The sequence below is a fragment of the Capricornis sumatraensis genome, chromosome 5, assembly GCF_032405125.1.
Source record: "Capricornis sumatraensis isolate serow.1 chromosome 5, serow.2, whole genome shotgun sequence".
Taxonomy (NCBI): Eukaryota; Metazoa; Chordata; class Mammalia; order Artiodactyla; family Bovidae; genus Capricornis; species Capricornis sumatraensis.
In genome coordinates this window covers 12,483,178-12,502,312 of record NC_091073.1, presented here as the reverse complement: position 1 = coordinate 12,502,312, position 19,135 = coordinate 12,483,178, and the positions used below count along the sequence as shown (strand labels likewise).

Here is a 19,135-nt window from a genome sequence, read left to right as displayed (position 1 = left end):
CAGTTTCTCAGAAAAACAGTGGCAATTCCTCCCTAGCAATTTACTAGTAGGTGTATACCCATAGAATTGAAAACAGGTATTCAAACAAAGGAGCAGCGGCTGCGATGGCGCAGGAGCGGCCGAGAGGAGCTACCCCACGTCCAAGGTCAGGGCTGGCAGCTGCGCTTTGCTGGAGCAGCCGTGAGAGATACCCCACATCCAAAGTAACAGAAACCCAAGTAAGACAGTGGGTGCTGAGAGAGAGCATCAGAGGTCAGACAGACTGAAACCATAATCACAGACAACTAGCTAATCTGATCACATGGACCACAGCTTGTCTAACTCAATGAAACTAAGCCATGCCATGTGGGGCCACCCAAACGGACGGGTCATGGTGGAGAGGTCTGACAGAATGTGGTCCACTGGAGAAGGGAATGGCAAACCACTTCAGTATTCTTGCCTTGAGAACCCCATGAACAGTATGAAAAGGCAAAAAGATAGGACACTGAAAGATGAACTCCCCAGGTCGGTAGGTGCCCAATATGCTACTGGAGATCAGTGGAGAAATAACTCCAGAAAGAAGGAAGGGATGAAGCCAAACCAAAAACAATACCCAGTTGTGGATGGGACTGGTGATGGAAGCAAGGTCTGATGCTGTAAAGAGGACTGTTGCATAGGAACCTGGGATATTAGGTCCATGAATAAAGGCAAATTGGAAGTGGTCAAACAGGAGGTGGCAAGAGTGAACATTGACATTCTACGAATTAGCGAACTAAAATGGACTGGAATGGGTGAATTTAACTCAGATGACCATTATATCTACTACTGTGGACAAGAATCCCTTACAAGTAACGGAGGAGCCATCATAGTCAACAAAAGAGTCCAAAATGGAGTATTTGGATGTAATCTCAAAAATGACACAATGATCTCTGTTTGTTTCCAAGGCAAACCATTCAATATCACAGTAATCCAAGTCTATGCCCCAACCAGTAACACTGAAGAAGCTGAAGTTGAATGGTTCTATGAAGACCTACAAGACTTTCTAAAATAACAACCCCAAAAGATGTCCTTCTCATTACAGGGGACTGGAATACAAATGTAGGAAGTCAAGAAACACCTGGAGTAACAGGTAAATTTGGCTTGGGAGTACAGAATGAAGCAGGGCAAAGGTTAATAGAGTTCTGCCAAAAGAATGCACTGGTCATAGCAAACAAACACCCTCTTCCAACAACACAAGAGAAGACTCTATGCATGGACATCACCAGATGGTCAACACTGAAATCAGATTGATTATATTCTTTGCAGCCAAAGATGGAGCAGCGCTATACAGCCAGCAAAATGACTGGGAGCTGACTGTTGCTCAGATCACAAACTCCTTATTGCCAAATTCAGACTGAAATTGAAGAAAGCGGGGAAAACCACTAGACTATTCAGGTATGACCTAAATCAAATCCTTTATGACTATACAGTGGAAGTGAGAAGTAGATTTAAGGAACTAGATCTGATAAAGTGCCTGATGAACTATGGACGGAGGTTTGTGACATTGTACAGGAGACAGGAATCAAGAACATCCCCAAGAAAAAGAAATGCAAAAAAGCAAAAGGCTGTTTGAGGAGGCCTTACAAATAGCTGTGAAAAGAAGAGAAGTGAAAAGCAAAGGAGAAAAGGAAAGATATAAGCATCTGAATGCAGAGTTCCAAAGAATAGCAAGAAGAGGTAAGACAGCCTTCCTCAGCGATCAATACAAAAAAATAGAGGAAAACAGTAGAATGGGAAAGACTAGAGATCTCTTCAAGAAAATTAAGAGATACCGAGGGAACATTTCATGCAATGATAGGCTCAATAAAGGACAGAAATGGTATGGCCCTAACAGAAGCAGAAGATATTAAGAAGAGGTGGCAAGAATACACAGAACTGTACACAAAAGATCTTCACAACTCAGATAATCACGATGCTGTGATCACTCACCTAGAGCCAGACATCCTAGAGTGTGAAGTCAAGTGGGCCTTAGGAAGCATCACTATGAACAAAGCTAGTGGAGGTGATGGAATTCCAGTTGAGCTATTTCAAATCTTGAAAGATGATGCTGTGAAAGTGCTGCACTCAATATGCCAGCAAATTTGGACAACTCAGCAGTGGCCACAGGACTGGAAAAGGTCAGTTTTCATTCCAGTCCCAAAGAAAGGCAATGTCAAAGAATGCTCAAACTATTGCACAACAGCACTCATCTCACATGCTAGTAAAGTAATGCTCAAAATTCTCCAACACAAGCTTCAGCAATACGTGAACAGTGAACTTCCAGATGTTCAAGCTGGATTTAGAAAAGGCAGAGGAACAGAGATCAAATTGCCAACATTTGTTGGATCATCGAAAAAGCAAGAGAGTTCCAGAGAAACATCTACTTCTGCTTTATTGACTATGCCAAATTCTTTGTGTAAATCACAATAAACCATGGAAACCATCTCTTCTGAAAGAGATGGGAATATCAGACCACCTGATCTGCCTCTTGAGAAACCTATATGCAGGTCAGGAAGCAACAGTTAGAACTGGCCACGGAACAACAGACTGGTTCCATATAGGAAAAGGAGTACGTCAAGGCTGTATATTGTCACCCTGCTTATTTAACTTCTATGCAGAGTACATCATGAGAAACGCTTGGCTGGAAGAAGCACAAGCTGGAATCAAGATTGCTGGGAGAAATATCAATAACCTCAGATATGCAGATGATACCACCCTTATGGCAGAAAGTGAAGAAGGACTAAAAAGCCTCTTGATGAAAGTGAAAGAGGAGAGTGAAAAAGTTGGCTTAAAGCTCAACATTCAGAAAACTAAGATCATGGGATCCAGTCCCATCACTTCATGGCAAATAGATGAGGAAACCATAGAAACAGTGGCTGACTTTATTTTTGGGGGCTCCAAACTGACTGCAGATGGTGACTGCAGCCATGAAATTAAAAGACACTTACTCCTTGGAAGAAAAGTTATGACCAGCCTAGATAGCATATTAAAAAGCAGAGACATTACTTTGCCAACAAAGGTCCGTCTAGTCAAGGCTATGGTTTTTCGAGTAGTCATGGATGAATGTGAGAGTTGAACTATAAAGAAAGCTGAGCGCCAAAGAATTGATGCTTTTGAACTGTGGTGTTGGAGAAGACTCTTGAGAGTCCCTTGGTCTGTAAGGAGATCCAACCAGTCCATTCTAAAGGAGATTAGTCCTGAATATTCATTGGAAGGACTGATGCTGATGCTGAAACTCCAATACTGTGGCCACCTGGTGCGAAGAGCTGACTCATTTGCAAAGACCCTGATGCTAGGAAATATTGAGGGCAAGAGGAGATTGTTGGATGGCATCACCGACTTGATAGACATGAGTTTGGTGATGGACAAGGAGGCCTGGCATGTTGTGGTTCATGGGGTCGCAAAGAGTCAGATACAACAGAGCGACTGAACTGAACTGACTGAAACAAATACATGTACACACATGTTCATAGCAGCACTATCCTCACACCCAAAGGATGGACACACATGTTCATAGCAGCACTATCCTCACACCCAAAGGATGGACACACATGTTCATAGCAGCACTATCCACCACACCCAAAGGATGGACACAGTGGATGTTCATCCACAGCTGAATGGACAAACAAACTGTGGTCTATCCATACATTGCAACGTTTTTCAGCTGCAAAAAGGAATGATTCATCTACAACAGGGATGAGCCTCAAAAACGAGCTTAGTAAAAGAAGCCTGACCAAAATAGCCATACATTGTATGATTCCATTTACAGACACATTCAGAACACGTGTGTCCTTAGAAACAGAAAGCATATTGGCGGTTGTTGCCAGGGGGTGGGGGAAGGTCGGGGCTGGGGATTGACTAAGGGGTGTGGGGTTTCTTTTGGGGTTGATGAAAATATTTTGGAAATAGAAGTAGTAGATGCACAACACTGTGAATGCACTAAATGCCACTGAGTTGTTCATGTCAAAATGGTTCGTTTTATATTATGTGGGTTTCACCCTAGCGAATAAAAATGGATGCAAGTTCAGTTTAATTCCATCGAAATCATTAACACATCAGTGGTGGCTAAAAAGGATCTGGCACTTTTGTGGGCAAATGGGCAGCATTACGGTGGGGAAAGACAAAGAAGCAGTTTGCACGCACTAAGAAGATGTATATATTTCAATCTTAAAAGAGGTCAAAGGAGAGACCTTTGCTGGCAGTCCGGTGGTTAAAACTTCCCCTTCCAATGAAGGGATTGCAGGTTCAGTTCCTGGTTAGAAAATAAGATCCCACATGCCTTTCAACCAAAAAAAGAAAAAAAAGTAAAACAGAGCAATATTGTAACAAATTCAATAAAGACTTTAAAAATGGTCCACATCAAAAAAAATCATTAAAAAATGTCTAAGGGATATAGGGCATTCGTTTCCAAAACAAGGAAAATTCTGAGCACAAACAGTTCTACTGGGGGGCGTGTTCCTGACAGAGGCAGGGAGGTGGACCCTCAGAAGAGCAGGCATGCATCACTGGACACAGGGCTGGGGTAGGGCTGCGGGAAATCTCAAGGGCAGAGGGCTCAGTCGGGAGCAGGCAGCAGCAACGGGATGAGGGGAGGGCTGCTGAAGCTCACAGGCTGAAATCAGCAGAGGTGAAGACCAGACAGCTGGAAGCAACAGAGCCAGACAGCGTGCAGTTCTCAGTAGAACTGGAATCTTCAAGATGAAGTTTAGAGGTCTGCTGAGATGGGATGGGTGCTCAGGGCACTAACATGCAGCTGAAGGAAGGCTGGTACAGACTTCAGAGAGCCTGCAGTACAGGTATCCACGTGCAAGCCCGACTGAACCGCTCCCGTTGCTGCGGAAAACAGCATTGTGGCCATAACTGGGTGAAATTCTGACTTCCCTGGACACTCTGCAATTCAAGGTGTCCACGTACCACAGAACAATTCCTCGTTGTACTAGGATTCATGGTGTGTGATATTTACATTCAAAAAATGGCAAGCCATGTATTCTAGGAGGATCCCGTGGATGGAGGAGCCTGGTGGGCTGCAGTCCATGGGGTCGGGAAGAGTCGGACACGACTGAACAACTTCACTTTCACTTTTCACTTTCATGCATTGGAGAAGGAAATGGCAGCCCACTCCAGTGTTCTTGCCTGGAGAATCTCAGGGACGGGGGAGCCTGGTGGGCTGCCATCTATGGGGTCGCACAGAGTCGGACACGACTGAAGCGACTTAGCAGCAGCAGCAGCAGCAGCATTTCCTCAAGAACTCCGTGATGAGTCAGTCTCTGGTTGTCAAAATCCTTCAAGATGAGTCACCCAGATTTAGAAAAGATCAATTCTATGTGTTTGCAATAAAAATATCAAGGATTCTTAACTTCAAAGCAACTTCTCTTATTTTGAACCATGATTCTGTAACAGGGAAGAAAAAAATCTGACTCCATATTGGATCCGTCTCTTTTACTTTAATCATTGCTTCCCAAGGCTTTTGTCCATTAAACAGATATTGTCTATACATAATGGCCTGCCTTGGGGAACCCTTCTGTTCTGCATGAATGTTAAACTAAAGTGTCTCTGTTCAGCTCACTGGGAGACATTCTGACCCTGCCCACTTGTGAGTGACAGCAGGAAAAAGAAATGAGTGCATCCCTTCCCTGAGGATGGCCAAACCAGGAGATATTCTGCAACACTTACGGCCTTTTGATTTCCCAGATGGCTCAGACGGTAAAGAATTTGCCTGCAAAGCGGGAGTAGCAGCAGTAGTGGTAGTGTCAGTTGCTCAGTCGTGTTGGACTCTGCGACCCCATGGACTGTGGCCTGCCAGGCTCCTCTGTCCATGGGATTCTCCAGGCACGAATACTGGAGTAGACTGCAATGCAGGAGACCTGGATTCAATCCCTGGATTGGGAAGATCCCCTGGAGAAAGAAGGGATTGGCAACCCACTCCAGTATTCCTGCCTGGAGAATGCTATGGACAGAGGAGGCTGGTGGGCTACCGTCCATAGGGTCTCAAAGAGTTGAACGCGACGGAGCGACTGTCACTACCACTACTACTCCTCCTCGGGCGTTTCAGGACTAACTGAGTGACTGACACTTTTGCTTCATGGTCTTTTTACTTCTTTTCCTCCTCCTCCTCTCTGCTCTGTAAAAGCAACTGGCATCCAGACCCCATAATAAAGTACTCCAGGACTCTCATCCACCATCTTCTCAGATGCCCAGCTTTCTGACTAAAGTCTCTATTTCTTGCCTCGACACCTTGCCTCCCGACCTGTCCTGTGTCAAACGGAATGAGCTTAGACCTGGTAACAATTCTAAGAGAAATAAAGTTCTCACTAAGTTTTCAACAAAGAAACCCATATTACTTTTACAAGAGAACCTGAGTGTTGTAACTACTGAGCCCACAAGCCACAAGGAAGATCCTGCATGATGCAACAAAGACTCCTCGTTCTGCAGCTAAGATCTGATGCAGCCAAACAAATTAATAAATAAATATTGAGTGGGGGGCGGGGTAGAAATGGTTCAAGAGCATGCAGTCACTTCTACATTTCTGGGGCATTTGTTGCAAATGTGAGTCATTCCCCTGCCATCTCTCTCATCATACACACACCCTGTGAAATGGCTTCAAGGATCATTACTTAGTAAGACTCACCTAGAAGAAGTAAAGTCAGTATAAACACCATACCCATGACAGTCTTCCATGATTGAGTAAATCTAAAAAGAAGAAAAATAACAGCAAAAAGAATTTAGCAATACACCACTCTTAACCTTTAATTTGAACTTTAACCTCTACAACCAAGTCGACAGACATGACTAGGCTGAGCATGTGAGTTAATTTAAAAAAAACACATCTATTTCTGCTTTATTGACTATGCCAACGCCTTTGACTGTGCAGATCACAATAAACTGTGGAAAATTCTGAAAGAGATGGGAATACCAGACCACCTGATCTGCCTCTTGAGAAACCTATATGCAGGTCAGGAAGCAACAGTTAGAACTGGACATGGAACAACAGACTGGTTCCAAATAGGAAAAGGAGTACGTCAAGGCTGTACATTGTCACCCTGCTTATTTTAACTTATATGCAGAGTACATCATGAGAAACGCTGGGCTGGGAGAAGCACAAGCTGGAATCAAGATTGCCGGGAGAAATATCAATAACCTCAGATATGCAGATGACACCACCCTTATGGCAGAAAGTGAAGAAGAACTAAAAAGCCTCTTGATGAAAGTGAAAGAGGAGAGTGAAAAGTTGGCTTAAAGCTCAACATTCAGAAAATGAAGATCATGGCATCTGATCCCATCACTTCATGGGAAATAGATGAGGAAAGAGTGGAAACAGTGTCAGACTTTATTTTTGGGGGCTCCAAAATCACTGCAGATAGTGACTGCAGCCATGAAATTAAAAGACGCTTACTCCTTGGAAGAAAAGTTGTGACCAACCTAGATAGCATATTTAAAAGCAGAGACATTACTTTGCCAACAAAGGTCCGTCTAGTCAAGGCTATGGTTTTTCCTGTGGTCGTGTATGGATGTGAGAGTTGGACTGTAAAGAAAGCTGAGTGCCGAAGAATTGATGCTTTTGAACTGTGGTGTTGGAGAAGACTCCTGAGAGTCCCTTGGACTGCAAGGAGATCCAACCAGTCCATTCTGAAGGAGATCAGCCCTGGGATTTCTTTGGAGGGAATGATGCTAAAGCTTAAACTCCAATATTTTGGCCACCTCATGTGAAGAGTTGACTCATTGGAAAAGACCCTGATGCTGGGAGGGATTGGGGGCAGGAGGAGAAGGGGACGACAGAGGATGAGATGGCTGGATGGCATCATTGACTCGATGGACCTGAATCTGAGTGAACTCTGGGAGTTGGTGATGGACAGGGAGGCCTGGCATGTTGCAATTCATGGGGTCACAAAGAGTCGGACACGACTGAGCAACTGAACTGAACTGAATCCACTAACTGTGAAACTGAGGGAAAACAGTATTCAGAGTAGTATATATACATATTCACATATACATACACTATACACACCCCTCTCTTTCACACACATTACTGCCCTGTTGTTGCATGTTTTTATGCCTATAAATGCTTATGAAGAAGAAAGCAAAGGAGGTTATCCTACAGGTCTGCAATGTATCATCAGTCCAGAAGAAAAAAGAAAAAAGAGTCTGGACGGAGCCCACCAGGCTCCTCCGTCTATGGAATTCTCCAGGCGAGAATACTGAAATGGGTGGCCATTTCCTCCTCCACGGGATCTTCCCCACCCAGGGATCGAAACTGTGTCTCCTGTTTCGGCAGGCTGATTCTCTACTGCCGAGCCATCTGAGAAGCCCAAAGAACTAAGTCAATGAACAACTATCTGAGAAAATTCTCTAAAGCAATCCTAACCCTTTCCCTCACTTTTTATTGAAATACAACATACACAGAAAAAACCACAGATCATTGCACAGCTCAGTGGATCCAAAAGCCAACTCCACCCTCCCACTGGCAACCAATGGGACAAAGAGCTTTGTAGACAGAAGGAGGCAGCTCCATGCAGAAAGAGCACAGTCGGCTCCGGCAGTTGTCTTCAAATTGGCCATAGGTGGTCTGACCAGCATCATCTCGATTGTTCTAGGCACAGTTAATCTTCAGTTTCAGGGTCCGTTCTTCCCCATGTCTTTGAGGTCAGTTCTCAGAATTTCGGCAGTTTAAGTCGTGGGTTCACCTTGGAAAGTCAGTCTGGTCATTATGCAGCTACCTCCTTCTATCTGAGGTTTCATGATAAGACAGCTCACAGGATATGGCTCAGAATATTAGGAACTAAAAGGGAAGGAATTGAAAGGTCCCTGACTATGCTTAATGACTACATTATTATTATCCGGTCTCCTTCGTTTTCCTTTGTTTCTAAATTTCTCATTTCCTTGATTAAACTTATTCTTTGACTCAAGTTTTCCACAGACGAAAGGCAGGCGGAGGACAAGGGGCGTTGGGACAGCACCATGGAGTCCTGCTCTGTTGGACCAGAAATTGCTGGGTTTGTGCCTATCTGGTCTCAGCAGATCTTTCCAAACAGTTTTACAAAGTGATTGCAGTGACCTTTCCACATCCACCTTTAAAGTTTTTTTTAAAAGAAGGAGAAAAAAAAAGAAAAAAAATGGCTAAAATAGACTAATCTCACTGAAACAGAAGGCTAGGAGCTTTGGGACAAAATATTCTAAGACAGCAAATCGAAATTTTGATTTAAAACATACAAAAACCAGTTGATGATGAGTCATTCATTAATTACAGAAGGCACCTTGACGTAGCAGGAGAAGCACTGGGTCACAGCTCAGTAAAGGGGGTGAAGCTGTCACCGACTGTGTGAAGCCAGACAATACAGAAATGTGGAGTTTGGAGCAGAGAAAGTTTTATTGCAGGGTCATGCAAGGAGACAGGTGGCTCGTGGCTTTAAAAAACTCTGAGCTTTTCTAAGGCTTTCAGCAAAGCCTTTTCATAGGAAAGGGGAGGAGGGGCATGGATAGTTGTTGCAACTTCTTGGTATTGGGTCCTTTGTGCAGCTCTCCACAAGGGTCAGAATTGTCAGGTCGCAAGTTCCTTTAAACTTCCATCAAAACAAACTTTATTCTCTGTCCTGAAACTTTTTATACAAAGGTATATATATATAAAGGTATACATGACTCTTAATGGTCATGGACAAGAAAGGGAAGGGGAGGCATTAAGTTCTGTCTCCAAGCCTCTTTGTGGCTTTTAACAAATCTATAAGCTAAACGATGTCACCTCTCATGTTATTTATTCAAGGTCCCAAGGCTTGGCTTTTCTACTCTGAGGTCCAGGCCCTGGCTAACAAGGGGATGGGGTTCCTGTGCAGGCTGGTCACCCTGCCGAGGAGCTATCATCCAGCACCCAATCTGGGACCTCTGGCCAGTGCCCAGGGCAGGCTGAGGAGGCAGATCTCAGCTGGTGATACCCTCAGGGCCAGGTACCCAGACCATGCCCAGCTGTCATCACTGAGGGAGCTAGATGCCCAACACCCAACCGGCCTTCAGGCTCCACAAGGCCACACAAACAGGGGTCAATGCCTTGGAGACTCACACTCATAGTCTTATGATAATGGCTTTGAGCCTGCCTATGACAAAGCTGGGCCAAGCTGAAGCTCCAATACTTCGGCCACCTGATTCGAAGAGCTGACTCATTAGAAAAGACCCTGATGCTGGGAAAGATTGAAGGCAGGAGAAGGGGACAACAGAGGACGAGATGGTTGGATGGCATCTCGGACTCAATGGACATGAGTTTGAGCAAGCTCCAGCTGCTTGTGAAGAACAGGGAAGCCTGCCTTCGTGCAGTCCATGGGGTGCTGCAGTCCACGCAGTCGCAAAGAGTCAGACATGACTGAGCAGCTGAACAACTGCATTTCAGCAAGTCCCTTGATCAGTTTGAGTCTGGAGTTTTGACCTGTTGTTTATGAACTAGTATCCATCAATGGGAAGGCAGAGTTCCCTGCTCCAGGTGCATGCAGAATGGCTAAGAAAGTGACCTCAGGTCTGGAAGCTGCTTCGATCATGTTTACCTGTGTGTGTTTCTTTATATTTTGCTGTTTAACATTATGCACATGTGACAGGAAACATTTCCTGCATCGGTTTGTTTGAGTTGGTTGAGCAAATGGACAGATGACGCCCTCAGTGACCTGCTCCTGAGCTGTGCTGTCAAACTGGCTTGTAACCCCGCGCTGGGGAAGTGGCTCAACACCCTGGGAGTAGAGACCAACACAGGACTGTTGGGAAGAAAACATTTTCCTCTCTCCTTCTTGGTTCTCTGGCTGGTCTAGAATTAAAGGGACAGGACACAGCTTAACCAAACACAACTTTTATGAGGTATGGTGAGAGAGGCCAGGAAAACTAAGTCACTCTCTGAAACCCTCACTTCAAGTACCATCTTCAGCTAAAGACGGGAAGACGGTGTAGGGGCTGGGACTTCAAAGGGGAGAAAGGTAAGTCACATGGGGATGGAAATCAAGTGCATGGTAAATAAAAGCAGAGACAGAGGGACACAGAGTGAACTCTGATATCTGGGCCCTGCTGGTTTCTCTACCCCACTCAGATCCAGAGACAATCCCTTTATCCCAGTTCTTTAGGCAGTTAAGAGGGAGACAAAAAGAGGGCCTCCTGAATCTTCCATTTCTTCAAAATAATCAGCCTAGGGGCTTCATGGGTAGTCCAGTGATTAGGATTCTGAATTTTCATTGCAGGGAGCTAGCTTTCTATTCTTATTCTTTGGTGAGGCCAAAAACCAGAAAAAAAAATCAGCCTAAATTAACCCTCAGGCCAAAGAGACACAGGGTGGGGGGCAAATTTTGTTAGGAAGCATCACTATGAACAAAGCTTGTGGAGGTGATGGAATTCCAGTTGAGCTATTTCATATCCTGAAAGATGATGCTGTGAAAGTGCTATACTCAATATGCCAGCAAATTTGGACAACTCAGCAGTGGCCACAGGACTGGAAAAGGTCAGTTTTCATTTCAATCCCAAAGAAAGGCAACGCCAAAAAATGCTGAAACTACCACACAACTGCACTCATCTCACACGCTAGTAAAGTGACGCTTAAAATTCTCCAAGCCAGGCTTCAGCAATACGTGAACTTTTAATTTCCAAATGTTCAAGCTGGTTTTAGAAAAGGCAGAAGAACCAGAGATCAAATTGCCAACATCCACTGGACCATCGAAAAACCAAGAGAGTTCCAGAAGAACATCTACTTCTGCTTTATTGACTATGCCAAAGCCTTTGACTGTGTGGATCACAATAAACTGCAGAAAATTCTGAAAGAGATGGGAATACCAGAGCACCTGACTTGCCTCTTGAGAAACCTGTGTGCAAGTCAAGAAGCAACAGTTAGAACTGGACATGGAACAACAGACTGGTTCCAAATAGGAAAAGGAGTATGTCAAGGCTGTATATTGTCACCCTGCTTATTTAACTTCTGTGCAGAGTACATCATGAGAAATGCTGGGCTGGATGAAGCACAACCTGGAATCAAGATTGCCGGGAGAAATATCAATAACCTCAGATATGTAGATGACACCACCCTGATGGCAGAAAGTGAAGAACTAAAGAGCCTCTTGATGAAAGTGAAAGAGGAGTGAAAAAGTTGGCTTAAAGCTCAACATTCAGAAAACGAAATAGATGGAGAAACAGTGGAAACAGTGGCAGATTTTCTTTTGGGGGGCTCCAAAATCAATGCAGATGGTGATTGCAGCCATGAAATTAAAAGACGCTTACTCCTTGGAAGGAAAGTTATGACCAACCTAGATAGCATATTCAAAAGCAGAGACATTACTTTGTCAGCAAAGGTCTGTCTAGTCAGGGCTATGGTTTTTCCAGTGGTCATGTATGGATGTGAGAGTTGGACTATAAAGAAAGCTGAGCGCCGAAGAATTGATGCTTTTGAACTGTGGTGTTGGAGAAGACTCTTGAGAGTCCCTTGGACTGCAAGCAGATCCAACCAGTCCATTCTGAAGGAGATCAGTCATGGATGTTCATTGGAAGGACTGATGTTGAAGCTGAAACTCCAATACTGTGGCCACCTGATGCGAAGAGCTGACTCATTTGAAAAGACCCAGATGCTGGGAAAGATCGAGGGTAGGAGGAGAAGGGGATGACAGAGGATGAGATGGCTGGATGGCATCACCTACTGAATGGACATGGGTTTGAGTGGACTCTGGGAGTTTGTGATGGACAGGGAGGCCTGCTGTGCTGCAGTTCATGGGGTCGCAAAGAGTCGGACAGGACTGAGTGACTGAACTGAACTGAAGCACAAGCCACCTAATTTCACCCAATACAGAATCTCTAAGTAGCTCATCCACTTAAAAAAAGCAATAGTGCCCATTGTCTGTCCAATGTGTTATTTTATTGTTGTTCAGTCGCCAAGTCATGTCTGACTCTGTGACTTCATGAACTGCAGCACACCAGGATTTCCTGTCCTTCTCCATCTCCCAGAGTTTGCTCAAACTCATGTCCATTGATTCAGTGATGCCATCCAACCATCTCATCCTCTGTCGTTCCCTTCTTCTGCCTTCAATCTTTCCCAGCATCAGGGTCTTTTCCAATGAGTTGGCTCCTCACTTTGCCCAATGAGGTGGGCAAAGTATTGGAGCTTCAGCTTCAGCATCAGTCCCTCCAATGAATATTCAGGGTTGATTTCATTTAGGATTGAGTTTTCTTATCTTGTAGTACAAGGGGCTCTCAAGAGTCTTCTCCAGCACCACAGTTCGAAAACACCAATTCTTCAGCACTTGGCCTTCTCTATGGTCCAAATCTCACTTCTGTACATGACTAGTGGAAAAACCATAGTATTGAGTCCTGTCCCCCAGGCCATAGGTGGGAGGCTTTGCACCAAGACCACAGAAGCAGAGCCCAGAATCAAGGTCACCTCCGAAGCTGACTGAGCCCGTTTGTAACCGTTGCCAAAAGGCCCCTAATAATCACTAACAAGCTTCCTGATTCCCAATTAGGCAAAGATGCCCAGCCAATCAACAAGCGTCAGCCTTCCTGTAGGAATTTTCTTTGCCTTGAGGCTAAAAAAATTGGCTATTAACCCACAAAAACTGTCAACCCTCCCTGGTCTGTCCGGAGGTTGGCCTGCTGCGCTTGCAGAGCCCACATTATCTCTGTCCTTTGTTCTTAATAAACTCTCCTTTCTGCAATACTCTGTCTGGAAATCCTTTTCCTATCCCAGCTCGGACTGCTTCAACACATAGCTTTGACTATATGGGCTTCGTCGGTAAAATGATATCTCTGCTTTTTAATACACTGTCTTGGTTTGTCGTAGACATGTGCTAAAAGCAACAGAGAAGTTCTTCCCAAAAGTCTCCTCTGAAGGGACATGAAATCTCGAAACCACCATCCTTCACATCTCACTGGTCACATGAGGGATCCACGGAGTAAAGAGAGTTACTCAAAGGTCATAAGACCCTCCCAAGGAACTGGCTTAAATGAACATTAACCAAAGGTTCACTAAGCTTTTTCATTAAACCTTAGCTGTTATCCATGGGGTGTTTATTTCATTACTCTCTGTTTTGTTTTATCAGCAGGCAGTGCCAAGGGCACAGTTGATGAGGCTTGGGTTTTGGGCCCATCCAAGTGGTCCAAGATTTCCTGCTGCCTGTCCTTCTTCCAGTTAGAGGAGGCACAGTTGTTAGCTCAAAACGTACACCCACTAACAGCCCGTGTAGCCAGTTCTCACCCAGGGATGTAACGAGTGCCCTCCGTGTACAGAGTTGTAAAGCCTGGTGCTGGACCTCGCACCTGGCAGAGACTGAGCAGGAGGCCACTGACAAATGATCGACCCGTGAGGCTGCAGGCTGCAGTCATAATGTCACACTGCCGGTGAGACTCATTCCTTAAAACAAAAAATCTTCGCTTTCACAGACCTTGTCCCCCACTTGCTGTGTGTGCTGTGCCTAGTCGCTTAGTCATGTCTGCCTCTTTGTGATCCCGTGGACTGTAGCCTGCGAGGCTCCTCTGTCCATGGGGATTCTCCAGGCAAGAAAACTAGAGTGGGTTGCCATGCCCTCCTCCGGGGGATCTTCCCATCCCACTTGCTGTAATTAACATAAACCCCTACCATAGAAGGAGGCAACAGGTCAGAAAGTATTGGGATCCAGAGAAGTCTTCAGAGGTTCTCTCTATAAAGGAAGGTTATTTTCCAGGGGGACAGAGCACGGGTGGTACATGACATGCTGCTGCTGCTAAGTCGCTTCAGTTGTGTCCGACTCCGTGTGACCCCATAGACGGCAGCCCACCAGGCTCCCCCATCCCTGGGATTCTCCCAGGCAAGAACACTGGAGTAGGGTGCCGTTTCCCTCTCCAGTGCATGAAAGTGAAAAGTGAAAGTGAAGTCGCTCAGTCGTGTCCGACTCCCAGCAACCCCATGGACTGCAGCCCACCAGGCTCCTCCATCCATGGGATTCTCCAGGCAAGAGTACTGGAGTGGGTGCCATTGCCTTCTAATCTTAAGGAGATCACCCTGCAGTTACGTACCTGCTGGCGTCGGGGTTTTCCTGCTGGGGGAGCACAGCGCTCCCGCTAGAGCTGCTGCTGGCATCCTCAGAGGGAGCCCTGAAGAGCCTGGTGCTCCCCCTCGACTTGGGTCTCCCACTCATCTCCCCCAGCCGAGTAGCTGATTACTGGCGGCCTCCTTGCTACTTGATGGAAAACATGAGGCTATACAAAATGGTTTGGGATTGGCTTGGGGTTTTGCCTTCTTCCTTCTCGGCTGTTTCTCCTTCGAGGGGGAAACTGTGAGTGAACTAACCCTGGAGGAGGTGCCCCGGCTCTTCTGTTGCATCACCTTCTATGACACATCACAATGGCTGGATGCCCAGCCCGAGCGTGTATCACAAGGCTTCGCGGCAGCAGCTCCCAGACACACCGCGAAACGCCAGGGTCCCCCAGGCCCCACGCTTCTGCCACAAGAAATCTCTGTTTCACTGTGCTTGCTCCAGTACTTTTCAAAAAATTAAATATCACGAACATAATGGAAGACCCCAGAACACCACTCCCCTCCTTTCTTTCCCGCAGAAAAATGAAAATACAAAATTCCCAGAATGTTTTTTATATTTTACCACATATATATGGAACCATAAATGTTTTCACGCTGTGAATTCAAATGATAAGCCACTCTCAGTTTAGATTACTGGTCTTGAGAAACACTCACTTCAGCTTCCTCATTTTAACTGCTGTCTAGTATTTTATCACATGTACATCTGTCGATGACAGACAAGTTCACGATCTGAAAGTTGAGTTATTTTCCCGTTGGCCTTATTGAGGGCAGGGCTTTCCCAGTGGCTCAGCGGTAAAGAATCAGCCTGCAATGCTGGAGACACAGGAGAAATGGGTTTGATCTCTGGGTCGGGAAGATCCCCTGGAGAAGGAAATGGCAATCCACTCCAGTATTCTTGCCTGGAGAATCCCATGAACGGAGAAGCCTAGTAGGTTACAGTCCACGGGGTCGCAAAGAATTGGACACGACTGAGCGACTTCACCTCACCTTAACTCTATAGAGCTAGCATCCTGCTTTTCTCCACCGTGAGTCCTGTCGGCAGTGACCGATGGCCTGATGGTTGGGCAGCATTCCTTCTTTACTGGAATAGCAGGCAACACATCACATTTCACTCTCCCAGTCTTTTATCAGTTGCTTTTGGTTTTTTAGCAACACGATCAAAGTTCAATGCCTGCCTTTGTTTCGTGCACACCACAAGGGCTTCCCTGGGTGAACCTCCGGAATGGAACTGCTGGAATGATGAGCATGCTTATTTGGGGCGTAAAACTGCAGGCTGACAGTTATTTTCCTCTGAGTCCTCTGGAGATGCTATTCCATAGTCTTGGACTTGGCTGTTGGGGATAAAAATCCTGCCTTAATCTTCATCTCTACTTATTCCTTTTTTGTGTGACTGTGTGGCAACTTGGTTTTTCTTTTTCCCTTTGGTCATTTTCAAGGTTTTCTGTTCATCTTTGATGTTCTTCAGTTTCACCAATGTACCACATTGTGATCATGCTTTTTAATCTTTTCTCCTTTTTGGAGGGAAAAAAGCGTAAGATATTTCATGCTCGTGTATTTCTTCAATTCTGGGATTTTTATTTGGGCCGTCAGTTCTTTAAATGCTGCTATTAGTAACATAGTGCTAAACTGCCCCTTTAAATTTGTTTTTGATGTTTTTCTTTCTTTCTTTTTTTAATGCTGATTTCAGGGTAAATTTGTAGGAGCTATTTTTATAATACGCTACTTCTCTTTTTAACTTGGCAAAGTCTAGACCTACCCCAAGAAGCCCCGAGATTTCTGATTTTTTACCTAATGATCCAAAATTCAAAAGATGCAAAATGATACATAGCAAAGTACGTACCCACTTCTGCCTGGCAGCTATCACTTCTCCACTCTACTTGCGTCCATGGTGCCATTTTGTTTTATTTTTTTTCAAAGATATGATTTGTTGTTTAGTCGCTAAGTCGTGTCTGACTCTTTGGACTGCAGGCTTCCCTGTCCTTCACTATCTCCCAGAGTCAAACTGAAGTTCATTAAGTGGATGATGTCATCCAACCATCTCATCCTTTGTTACCCTCTTCTCCTCCTGCCCTCAATCTTTCCCCACATCAGGGTCTTTTCCAATGAGTCGGCTCTTCACATCAGGTGGCCAAAGTATCGGAGCTTCAGCCTCAGCAGCGGTTCTTCCAGTGACTATTCAGGGTTGACTTCCTCTAGGATTGACTGGTTTCATCTCCTTGCAGTCCAAGGGACTCTCAAGAGTCTTCTCCAGCTCCATAATTTGAAAGAATCGATTCTTCAATGCTTAGCCTTCTTTATGGTCCAACTCTCACATCCATACATGACTATTAGAAAAAAAACCACGGCTTTCACTATATGGATACATATGTACAAATACGTACATATATATATATATTTATGTAAAATACATATGCTGCTGCTGCTAAGTCGCTTCAGTCGTGTCTGACTCTGTGCGACCCCAGAGACGGCAGCCCACCAGGCTCCCCTGTCCCTGGGATTCTCCAGGCAAGAACACTGGAGTGGGTTGCCATTTCCTTCTCCAATGCATGAAAGTGAAAAGTGAAAGTGAAGTCACTCAGTCGTGTCCAACTCTTAGCAACCCCATGGACTGCAGCCTACCAGGCTCCTCTGCCCATGGGATTTTCCAGGCAAGAGTACTGGAGTGGGGTGCCATTGCCTTCTCCAAAATACTATACTTATGTACATATATATGTGTGCCTCTGTCTATCTCTGTATATCCATCTCTTCTTTGTTGAAAGTAAAAGGAAGCCTGCTAGAAACCATGTTCCACCCCTTGCTGTTTTCAGGTAAAAATATATCTTGGTGACCAAGATGGTGGTGGTGGTGGCAATGAAAAAAAAGAAGTTTTAAATAATTTGATTATCAAAGCTGTTTGATCAAATAGCTTTGATTTTATGGAAGTAACTTTTCTCTCTCAGTAAATGTTTCATGAAAGTTCCAAAGAGTTTTTAACCTTTTAAAAACATATTGTAAAATCTGCCAAGCATAATAAATTAATTCATACTAGGAAAAAATATATCTTGGGTTTTGTTATGCTTTGTTTGGCCATACTAGGTCTTTGCTGTGGCATAGACACAGATCTTCTGTTTCAGCAAGTGGAATCTAGTTCCCTGACCAAGGATCAAACCTGGGCCCCTGCATTGGAGGCATGGAGCCCTAGCCACTGGGCCCCCAAAGAAGGTCCTTGGAAGTTTTTCTGACTCACTCTGAGTTGATCTTTCTCTTTCTTTCATGGCTGCCTAGGGTTTCGGTGTACGAATGTGCACCAATCTGTTTACCCTGATGAGCGTTTTCGTATTGCAAAGTGTGCAATACTAACCACATGCTGCAGTTATTCTGCGTGTTTGAGTGCATGCGCAAGAATGCCCAGCCAGAGGAAGAACTGCTGGGTCCATGTCTCTCTGTGTCTGTCATTTTGATAAATGTTGCCTTTGTCCTCTCCAGAGACTCTGCCAGCTAAGTTTCCACTGGAATTTATGATATTTTCCTCTTATTCACCAACCTGGTGTATTATCAGCCTTTTAATCTTTGCCAATTGAAAAGCTTTTTAAAAACGGTACCTCAGGAGAGTTTCTTTTTGCATTCTGATGAGTGAGTTTGAGCTTTTTTCCCCACATGGTTAAGACCCACATTCTCCTGGGTTCTGCTTTTCTTGTTTACCTGTTTTTGCTTTGTTTCTTTTGCTTGGAAATTTATTTTTAAATTCATTATCATTCTTTCACTTAGGTCTTTATTTTTTTAATTTTTATTTATGGTATTTTTGGCCGTGCTGGGTCTTCGTTGCTGTGTGCGGGCTTTCTCTCATTGCCGGGAGTCAGGGTGGGGGGTGGCCACTCTCCAGGGGCAGCGTGTGGGCCTCTCATTGTAGTGGCTTCTCCTGCTGTACAGCATGGGCTCCAAGGCCCATGGACCCCAGCAGCTGTGGCACTCGGGCTCAGCATTTGTGGTGCATAAGCTTAGTTGCTTCGCTGCATGTGGGATACTCCCAGACCAGGGGTCAAACCCATGTCCCCTGCGTTGGTAGGTGGTCTCCCAACCACTGCACCTCCAGGGAAGCCCTCATTTCTGTCTTTAAGTGTATACTTATTTCTTTAAGTATGTACTTAT

The 19,135-nt window shown here is 45.0% G+C and overlaps 1 protein-coding gene across 1 annotated transcript in view; it reads right to left on the bottom strand.

Moving 5' to 3' along the window:
• The window catches only part of SUN3 (Sad1 and UNC84 domain containing 3), a 48,873-nt gene extending 33,766 nt beyond the window's left edge, over positions 1-15,107 (bottom strand). Inside the window, exons 1-2 of the mRNA XM_068973354.1 lie at positions 14,986-15,107; positions 6,626-6,687 (exon numbers count right to left, since the gene is read on the bottom strand). Of these exons, the coding sequence (XP_068829455.1) occupies positions 6,626-6,687; positions 14,986-15,107 (184 nt within the window). The remainder of the gene's footprint in view (positions 1-6,625; positions 6,688-14,985) is intronic.
• Positions 15,108-19,135: the final 4,028 nt, after the last annotated feature.